Genomic DNA, 11,030 nt, shown 5'->3' with positions numbered 1-11,030 from the left:
ACCATTTTCGTCGGAATCAGTTTTAATCCAAACAAGTCTTTTAAAATCATGAAAATTTTCCGCTGCACTAATTCACCCACCCCCTCTTAGTGCCACTCTTGATCCTAACAATTGGTATTAGAGCAAGGTTCATTCTCATTTGGTTTTAAACCCAAGAGAGATAGTATTTGCCGATAACCTAGAGAGCTATTCAATTACACGTCCGTCCATGTTCAATGGGACAGATTACACACATTGAAAGATTAGAATGAGAATCTTTCTAATTTTAATGGATTTCGAATTATGGAATATTATAGAAAATGACTTTCAAAAGTCTTCTCGATTCTTCTGCGCATCATCCTTTCTTACAGCCTATTGCCCAATCGGCCAATTGACCTTTGCAACTCTGATATCCTTGGCACAATATCCGCTCTTCTTGACCCAATGCCCGAAACCATGGCCCGAAGCCTTTTATCGATACGTCGACCGATCCTTCGGTGCAATGTCCAATCTTCTGATATGTTTCTCCGGCCCATCATGATTTTTCCTGCTTTAAATGTCTCTCCCTGATCGAAACATCCTGCGTCACTCAAAACGCAGATCAAATTATAAACACTTATCAATTGTTTTAATCATCAAAACATGAGATTCAACATTAATGGCCTATGAAATGACTTGTATTGAATATGATGAACATGAGAACTACCTTCCAAAGAACATGAAGGATTTGACACTTCGAACAATAGAAGACCACTCGAGTGAAAGCTCAAGTGATGATAAATGACCTATGAAATGACTTGTATTGAACATGATGAACATGAGAACTACCTTCCAAAGAACATGAAGGATTTGACACTTCAAACAATAGAAGACCACTCGAGTGAAAGCTCAAGTGATGATGACATAGAACTTTTGATAAAAAAATTAAAAAGTTCATGAAAAAGAATAATTCTAAAAACAAACTTAAAAATGAAACAACTTGTTATAAATGAAAGAAGCTACCGAAGAAGAAGAAAACATTCAAGGAGACATAGGATGAATCAAATACATACGAAGATAAGGAGCAAAGCAACAAACGCGAGGTGGCAAATTACGCCCTAATGGTTCTCAACGATGAGGTAAGTGACTCAAATGACTCTTATTTATGTTATGAAGAATTACTTAATACCTTTCATAATTTGTTTGATGAATATAATTTAGTTGGTAAAAAATATATATTATTAAAAAAGGACCATGCTTCTCTTTCTAATGAATTTGAAAATTTAAAAAATGAGTATGATAAATGCTTGTTAACCCCTTGCATTAAGTGTGAAGAACTAGATTCACTTAAGAAAGAAAATGTAGTATTATAACAAATGTTAGAAAATTTTAAAATTGGTAACAAATCTTTAAATATGATTCTTGCCAATAAGAGTCATGTTCGTAGAAAAGAAGAAATCGACTTTGTGTGTAATTACACTCAACAAAAGCCAACTACTTTTATTAAAGGACCCACATTATATGTTATCCCTAAGATTAAGTGTAATTTTTGAGATGTGGTCATTTTTCTTTTAAATATTCATTTAAAAAGTATGACTCACATAAATTGGTTTGAGTTCCTAAAGGAACCATGAATATCTTAATGCCAAAAATTAAAATAGGTAGATCCAACCATGAGGGACTCAAAGCTAAATGGGTACCTAGAACAAACCCACCCTTCTTGTAGACATCTTTACAATCAAATGCTAGAAGCAAAAATAAAATTTTGATTATGGATGCTCGTGACCGAAGATCCAAAATACTTCATAACTAGCCGAAACAATAAAGGAAAAAGCATTAGAATTAGAATTATTGGTAACAAATCCTTTGATTGAAGATGCTTTATTGTTTAAAGTATTATACAAGGGCATGCTTATATTTGTGATGATTTTTTGTTTTTTGGTTTTAAACAATGATGCATTGATTTGACTGATAGAAAATCTTAGGGCGACATCACATGCGCAGCGGAAGAACAAAAAATAAAATTCTCTATTCCCAAAGAGATGTTCGTCGTTATGCGAAGATTGGTGCACAAAAATCCATAAAACTTAAAACTGTGTATAGAGTATATTATGTTACCTAGGGAGATCGTATATCCCTGCGTCCTTACAGACCTCTAGGAGAGGGTGAAGGAGGTCAAGCGTTCTCCTCACTAGCGGTGATCCATATAGTAGGGCTGCGACGACGCTCCTCAAAACTCCAAGCCTATTCTAAGGTGGAGAGGGGGAGGAGAATAGGAGAGGCAAGTAAAGGCTCTAGCCTATGAACCACTGAATCCCTCCTATTTATAGAGGTCCTCTATCAAACCCTAATGGATCTCCCCTATTAGGTATTAGATCTGTATCCAATTACCTAAGCCTCTTAGATTAGTGGATCTATATCCAATAATCTCTTATGGGCTCTTATTGGATCTCATCCATAGGATCCAATAATTCATGGGCTTATTGGATATCTAATAAGATAGGGGCTCCGGCGAATATCTCATATCCGAACCTCTACTCATCGCAACGCCTACTATATGTGTGTGACCCTCTAGGCCCAATATCGAGCTGGTCATGAGTCATACTTATCAGAACTCCTTTTAGCTTAGTGAATTATTATCTCCATAATAATTCACTCGACTCATCGACTACGAACGTACTAGACTACTACGTCGTAGTCCCTAGACGATACAGGGGAATCTAATATATTGGACCTATCTATCCTCAGTTACCGTGTACCTATAGTCTCTCATCCATCTAATATCCTAGAAACCGTATACCGGGTATGGTGCTGTCAGACCCATACAGTTTCTACTCGAGTCTCGCTCTAATCGGATTCTCCCGGAGAACTCTTTCTCTCTCAATCCAAATGACCCTAGCCAAGGATTTATTTGAGTAAGAACACATATGATATTCCTTTCATGACGCCGAGAGTGGATGATCCTCTATCGATACTCAATAGTCTTCGTAAGGTCAACTACCACTCCTAATAACTGGCTATACTAGATTTAGGACATCCAAACATATAAGTGCGATATCAAAAAATGGAGCACTCATATAGGACATCCTTGGTGTCTCAAGTCTAAGGACTAGATACACCACTAGGATTACGAAATCGCTGTCTGACAATAAGGCATCATCAACCGTCCAGCATTCCGTAAGCGGATCAATCAATGAACTCATTCTCCAATGAGCACTTGTACTGTATCCCTAGTGTCCCCACATGAGCAGCTATGAGACCAACTGCATCCATCATATAGATAGGCATACAGTACACCAATCTATCCGGTTATCTCGATGTCTCTCTCGAGTAACCTATGACCGGAATTATTTAGGATCTGTGTTTAAAGGCGAATTGGTCTCATTATCGTGATCTCATCACAATCCGATTCCTATTGCACAGATCCAAGAACATCACAATATATACATGTATATATGCAATAGTCAATATAAAGTAATAAATGTCAAAATATAATAAGCAAAAAGATTCTATGTCAAGTCATACGTGTCATCACTCACGTGATTGGCTTGTTGGGCACCTATGACTAGCATTGACACAAAAGAAAATTGAGCATGCTTGTATGAAATCAATCGTTTAAATTGAAATAAAAAAGGGAGAATGTATTATTCTTGGGCCTACTAGCAACTCTTCTCTACTTCCCGAACTCCGGCAACTAGCTAATCTAACTCGGGCTACAATTCATTTCACCGGCCAATGCTCCTCCGCTATTAATTAGGACTTGGTTCTCCAGCTCATCTAACTCTGGCATCAAACTCTGATGAAATTGCAGATGCAACACCTTTACTGCCCTGCCCATTGTTTATCGAGTGAAGTCAACTCTATTCTTTAGTTCAATACTAGTCAAAAACTCCATTCGTTCGAAAGAGTGATTCCAGGTTAGCCAGGGTGCTTAGCCGGGTATTGAGATAGAAGCCGGAGCATCCCTTTCCTTTGAACCGCGGGCAGCTTACCCTATTAAGTTTGAAAACATCAATTCCATTCTGAAGTAGGAGCGGAGGCAGTGGAGTCATTCTCAGAGGCAGTTGACAGATAAGAAACATAAGAATTAGCAAGAGGGGCATTAATGAAGGGCACAGGACTGGCTTTGATACCGAAGCAAGAAGAGTTGGAGGAGCAAAAAGATTAGATGTGCTCGACTCGACAGTAGCAATAAGTATAATAAGCCTTAGCAACAGTAGCAGTAAAGCAATAAGTAGTAGCTATAGCAACATTAGCAATATTTCTTTAGCAGCAGCAACAGTAGGCATACAGTAGCAACAAGTGTTTATTTTACTCCTTAGCAACAGTAGCAATACCGACTCAGTAGACACTAAGTATAAGAAAATCTATATCACTGTTATTAGTAAGGAAAACGGATTCAACAAGGGAAACTAGGGATGTACTTGATAGGGGTAGTTAATTAATTCGACATAACACCCCGGATTTGACGTAACACACCTCCCGCGACGAAGGTCTTGTGCGGCGCACTGCCCCAGAACGAGCATTAACAACGACATGACACGCGCCCATATCGAACGTACCCAAACGACCCCCCCGGCGGAACCCCCATCATCGGCCAAGACAGGGGGAGGCGTTGACTGACACCCCCCATACCCTGCGGCAGTTCGGCCCTCCACGCAACGACCACTACAGCGACAGACGCTATCAGAGGTACGAGCCCTGCCCTGGCAGTATGGCACATCAGGTAACATCAAACCCGCTTATAAATACCCCCTGATTCCTAACGAAGGAGGGGGGGGCTCTCTCACTCAACACTCCACTCCACATCACTGACTCGAGCGTCGGAGGGGTCAGGCCGAGCCACCGACCCGACCTGTGTGCAGGCACGCGACCGTAGCTGAGCCCTCTCGGCATGGCGGAGCTTCCCAGCCAGGCCCACTGCATCCGCCATCTCAGGATCCTAAGGAGGAACCACGTCTGTACCTAGCCATTTGGAGCCTTGAACCAGCCGCGTCAACCCCGAGGTCACGGCTAAAAAGTTACTTACCGTAACAGATTGGTGCTAGAAGGAGGGCCCCAAATGTTAGGTGACCAGCGAATCCACCTCGGCGAGTCCTCAACCGCTGGGCTCCCCGCCTCGGGGGAACACCCCCCACAGGACGAAGCTCGCGACGAATGCCCCGCAGCGGTATCGGAACGCTACTGGCGACTGTTCAATGACCCAGGCTTGTCGCCTCCCGACGGCGCACCCGCCGGCCCGTCGTCGGTATCGCCTGAAGCTTTTCACGACCTCGCCCACCAAGTCCGGACCCTGACCAGCATGGTCCAGACCGTCATCCCGCTCGTCTCCCAGCGGACCCCTCCGCACATGACCCGGCCCTCGTCGCAACGGGAGACCCTTGTCCAGACTCACGCACCACTCCCGGAGCCCCCCATCTCACTTCAAAACCCCGCAGCTCGGCTGGGGAGCTAAGAAGCAGAAGACACGGCGAGCCGACCCGAGCCCGAGGCTCCGACCGCCGACTCAACTAATGCCCTACGAGCTCAGCTACGCCTCGTCAATCAAAGGCTTGACGAGGTACAACAGGAAGTCCGCAAGTCAAAGGGAGAGCTCGGGGTGGACGGACGCCAGGGATCTCCGTTCACTCCCGAGATACAAGATCAGGCGATCCCGTCGCACTTCCGCCTTCCCACTCTGGATACGTATGACGGCGCCGCCGACCCGACAAACCATGTAGCCGCTTTTCGCGCCCAGATGGCGCTATTCGGGACTTCTGACGCCCTGATGTGCAGAGCATTCCCCATAACTCTGCGGGGACCGGCCCGCACGTGGTACAGGGCCTGAAGCCAGGGACCGTCGCCTCCTTCGACCAGCTCGCCAAGGATTTTGAGCTTAACTTCCTGGCGTACGCCCGGCCTAAGCCGTCCATGGCATTGCTCCTCGGGCTCAACCAGAAGGAGGACGAGCCCCTCTCCCATTTTGTGAACCGATTCACGACCCAAATCCGTGGATTGTTGGATGCTCACCCCTCTTTCTTGATGCAGGCATTCATGACAGGCCTGCGACCCTCCAGGTTCTTCTGGTCGCTCGTGGAGCGACCCCCCGTCGCGGTCCCCGAGATGCTCCAACGTGCCAGTCAGTTTATCGCCGCGGAGACTTGGATGGCTGGAAGACGGGAGGAACACAAAAAGGTCAAGACAGAACCGCCCCGACAGCAACAACCCGCCGCCTCCCGGCGAAGGTTGGACAGACCTGACCCGAGGCCTCCTCTTCCCGCCTTGAATTCATCCCGGACTGAAATATTCCTGCACGAGAAGGGGAAGGGGCTGCTCAAGGACCCTCGCCCGATGAGGAACCCGCGGGAGCTCGCAGACCGATCAAGATATTGCCGATTTCATCGGCAGCACGGGCACGACACTGAGCAATGCTACGAGTTGAAGAGGCAAATCGAAGAGCTCATCCTCAGAGGACACCTCGGCCAGTACCTCCGGCCAAACAAAGAGCAGTCGCCTCACCCAAAGGGCCCCGTCGAGCGGCACATCGATGTGATAGCCGGGGGCCTCGCATCAGGAGGAGGCTCCACGTCAGGCAGGAAGGCGTACGCCCGAGCTGCCCCCGACGAAGCCTCGGGGCACGAGCCGGAGCCTGAGATTACCTTCCCAACCGGAGCAGCCGAGCGACCCGACCACGACGACGCCTTGGTAATATCCGCCAGGGTGGCCAACGCGCAGATGAGGAGGATCATGGTCGACACAGGGAGCTCGGCCGACATACTCTACTTCGACGCCTTTTAGAAGCTGGGCCTGGCCACGGAGAACCTGAGCCCGATGCGCTCGGCGTTCACCGGTTTCACGGGAGATTCAATATCCCCCCTAGGGGCCATTACTTTGCCCTTGACTCTAGGGACCCTGCCGAAGTCGAAAACGGTGATAACCACTTTCCTGGTGGTCGACCTCCCTACCGCCTACAACGCCATACTCGGCCGGCCGACCCTCAACAAGGTCAGAGTGGTTGTCTCGACCTACTACCAGACCATTAAATTCCTGACTCACGATGGGGTCGGGGAAGCCACGGGAAGCCCCCGAGAGTCCAGGCGGTGCTACCTTACCGCCGTATCATTGGGCAAGAAAGCCAGGACCGAGTCACCCCTGACAGATCCGCGGGAAACGAAAAAACTGACTCCTCATCTCGAGCCGAGGGGGTCCACCGTTGACATTCCTTTGATGGAAGCCCGACCAGACCAGACCGTGAAGATCGGATCGGAGCTACCAGAGCAGGAACGGGAGCAGCTCGTCGGTCTCCTACGGGAAAATGCCGACGTCTTCGCCTGGTCCCCATCGGACATGACGGGTGTCAACCCCGAGATCGCGGAGCACCACCTCAACATCCCACCTAACGCTCGCCCCGTGAAACAAAAGGCCCAGCGCCAGGCCCCTGACCGACAACGTGCAATACAAGAAGAGGTGGACCGGCTCCTGGCCGCAGGCTTCATAGAAGAAACCAAATATCCTCGGTGGCTGTCCAATGTAGTCCTCATGAAGAAACACAATGGAAGCTGGAGGATGTGTGTTGACTACACCAGTCTCAACGACGCGTGCCCTAAAGACTGCTACCCCCTCCCGAAGATCGACCAGCTGGTCGACGCAACGGCCGGTCACGCGCGACTCTCTTTTATGGACGCCTACTCAGGGTACAACCAGATCAGGATGGCGCCCGGAGACAGAGAGCACACGACCTTCCTTACCAATCAAGGCGTGTACTTCTACAAAGTCATGCCGTTCGGGCTGAAAAATGCTGGGGCCACATACCAGAGAACGGTAAACAAGATGTTCGCCCATCAAATAGGAAGAAACATGGAAGTCTACATAGACGACATGATCGTAAAAAGCCAAGAGGCCAGAACACACCTTGCCGACCTGGCCGAGGCCTTCGCCACGCTACGCAAGTTCGGCATGCGGCTCAACCCCACAAAGTGCGCTTTCGGCGTCACCTCCGGGAAGTTCCTCGGGTTCATCGTGCACGAGAGAGGAATCGACGCTAACCCAGAGAAGGTCCAAGCTATAATCAATATGCAGTCTCCCCGAACGGTTAAAGACCTGCAGCGACTTAACGGAAGACTTGTCGCTCTGTCTCGCTTCCTCGCCCGATCGGGCGATCGCTGCCTCCCATTCTTCAAGGCGCTCAAAAGTCCGAAGAGCTTCCAGTGGACATTAGAATGCGAGGAAGCTTTCAAACAAATAAAACAGCACATGGCCAGCCTCCCCCGGCTCGCCTCCGTCTCTCCGGGCGAGAAGCTGGGCCTCTACCTGGCGGCCTCCCAGCATGCAGTCAGCTCCGTCCTGGTCAAAGAAAACTCCGGCCAACAACTCCCGATCTACTATGTCAGCCACGTCCTAAGTGGACCTGAGGAGCGTTACCCGCCGATAGAGAAACTCACGCTCGCCCTAGTGCTCTCAGCTCGGAAGTTGCACCCCTACTTCCAGGCACACCCGGTGGAGGTCATCACCGACCAACCCCTTCGGTAGGTCTTAACAAAATTTGATGTTGCAGGACGGCTCCTCAAATGGGCGGTGGAGCTCGGCGAACATGACATAAGCTACTCGCCCAGGACCGCCATCATTGCCCAGGTGGTAGCCGACTTCATTGCGGAGCTAACGCAGCTAGAGGACGTAGATCTCGAGCAGGCTCCCGAAGCTTGGACCCTACACATCGACGGCTCGGCCAACCCAAAGGGCGCCGGCGCAGGACTAGTCCTCCTCGCCCCCGATGGACGCTCGTTCGAGCGATCCCTTCGTTTCGGATTCAAAGCCACCAACAACGAGGCGGAATACGAGGCGCTCCTAGCAGGGCTAGAGCTGGCCCTCGAGATGCAGGTGGCCGCAATACGCATCCTCACCGACTCGCAACTTGTGGCCGAGCAGCTCAACGGAGGATACGAAGCTCGGGACACGACCATGGCAAAATACCTGGCACGAGTAAGGGACCTAACCGCCAAGTTTTGCTATTTTACACTATCTAACGTTCCGAGGGAGGAGAACGAGCGAGCCGACGCACTAGCTAAGTTGGCGTCGAAACCGATCTCCGAAGCATGGCCAGAGGTCGAGGAGCTCCCCACCCGCGCCGTCGAAATAGCAACTACAACCCCAGGCGGCGCGCCGACCACGTGGGTACAAAAGTTGCTGTGCATTAAGCGAGATGGAACCCTCCCCCTCGACGAAGTCGCGGCTCGGCGCCTGCAACGTACGCACGCATGGTACACCGTGGAGTGTGGCCGCCTCTACAAACGGTCCTTCACCTTTCCCCTCCTGCGATGTTTAGAGCCTGACGAAGCCCAGACGGTTCTAACCGAAACCCACGAGGGGGTATGCGGTGAGCATATCGGCGGGCGAACCTTGGCGCACAAGATACTCCGTCAAGGCTACTACTGGCCGACCATGTGCCAAGACGCCAAAGCCTACGTTCGACGGTGCAGTTCATGCCAGCAGCATGCTCGCGCACCCAGACAGCCCGCGGTTCCGCTCAGTCCCATCGACTGCGCGTGGCCATTCGCGCAGTGGGGTTTGGACCTGCTCGGACCCTTCCCACCAGCCTCTGGACAGCGGAAGTACATAATTGTGGGGGTGGACTATTTCACGAAGTGGGTCGAGGCCGAACCACTGGCGACGATCACGGAACATCAAGTGGAGAAGTTCGTGTGGAAGAACCTAGTAACTCGGTTCGGGTTGCCCAAGGCAATCATCACAGACAATGGACCTCAGTTTGCCGACAGAAGATTCCGGGAGTTCTGTGCCGATCATGGCATCCAGCTGAGGTTCAGTTCGGTGGCCCATCCTCAGACCAACGGGCTAGCGGAGGTAACCAACCGGTCTATCCTCGATGGACTCAAAAGAAGAGTGTCCGCAGCCCGAACGACCTGGACAAATGAGCTCCCCAGCGTGCTATGTGTTGGGAAATCATTGGGGGGCAACATCATATGCGCAGCGGAAGAACAAGAAAACAAAAATCCCCGATTCCCAAAAAGATGTTCGTCGTCGTGCGAAGATTGGTGCGCAAAAATCCGCAAAACACAAAACTGCGTATAGAGATTGTGTTACCTAGGGAGATCGTATATCCCTGTTTCCTTGCAGATCCTTAGGAGAGGGTGAAGGAGGTCAAGCGTCCTCCTCTCTAGCGGTGATCCACACAGCAAGGTTGCGACGACGCTCCTCAAAACTCCAGGCCTACTCTGAGGTGGAGAGGGAGAGGAGAATAGGAAAGGCAAGCAAAGACTCTAGCCTATGAGGCTGTGAATCCCTCCTATTTATAGAGATCCCGTGTCAAACCCTAATGGGTCCTTCCCTAGTGGGTATTGGATCTGCATCCAATAAGACAAGGGCTCCGTCGGATATCTCATATCCGAACCTCTGCTCATCGCAATGCCTACCATATGTGTGTGACCCTCTAGGCCCTATATCGAGCTGGCCGTGAGTCATACCTGTCAGAACTCCTTCTAACTCAGTGAATTATTATCTCTGTAATAATTCACTCGACTCATCGACTATGGACGTACTAGGCCACTACGCCGTAGTCCCCAGACGATACAGGGGAATCCAATCCATTGGACCTGTCTGTCCTCAGTTACCATGTACCTATAGTCCCTCATCCATCTAATATCCCAGAGATCGTATATCGAGCATGGTGCTGTCAGACCCATACGGTTTCTACTCGAGTCTCGCTCTAATCGGATTCTCCTGGAGAACTCTTTCTCTCTCAACCCGAATGACCCTGGCTAGGGATTTGTTTGAGCAAGAACACATAGGATATTCCTCTCATGACGCCGAGAGTGGATGATCCTCTATTGACACTCAATAGCCCTCGTAAGGTCGACTACCACTCCCAATAACCAGCTGTACTAGATCTAGGGACAGCCAAACCTATAAGTCTGGTATCAAAGAGTGGAGCACTCATACAGGACATCCTTGGTGTCTTAAGTCTAAGGACCAGATACACCACTAGGACTACGGAATCGCTGTCTGACAATAAGGCATCATCAACCATCCAGCATTCCGTAAGCGGATCAATCAGTGAACTCATTCTCCAATGAGCACCT

At 49.5% G+C, this 11,030-nt stretch overlaps 1 protein-coding gene across 1 annotated transcript; it reads left to right on the top strand.

Annotated features, from left to right (window-relative positions):
* The first annotated feature begins 5,020 nt into the window (after window positions 1-5,020).
* LOC135607549 (uncharacterized) lies at window positions 5,021-6,735 on the top strand. Its single transcript, XM_065099489.1, has 2 exons — window positions 5,021-5,341; window positions 5,734-6,735. Exons 1-2 carry the CDS (start codon window positions 5,021-5,023, stop codon window positions 6,733-6,735), a joined length of 1,323 nt encoding a protein of 440 aa, XP_064955561.1.
* Window positions 6,736-11,030: the final 4,295 nt, after the last annotated feature.

The sequence above is a fragment of the Musa acuminata genome, chromosome BXJ2-3 (genome assembly GCF_036884655.1).
Source record: "Musa acuminata AAA Group cultivar baxijiao chromosome BXJ2-3, Cavendish_Baxijiao_AAA, whole genome shotgun sequence".
NCBI classification, from domain to species: Eukaryota; Viridiplantae; Streptophyta; class Magnoliopsida; order Zingiberales; family Musaceae; genus Musa; species Musa acuminata.
The sequence above is the reverse complement of the archived record's forward strand: the minus strand, read 5'-3'. Positions and strand labels throughout refer to the sequence as shown.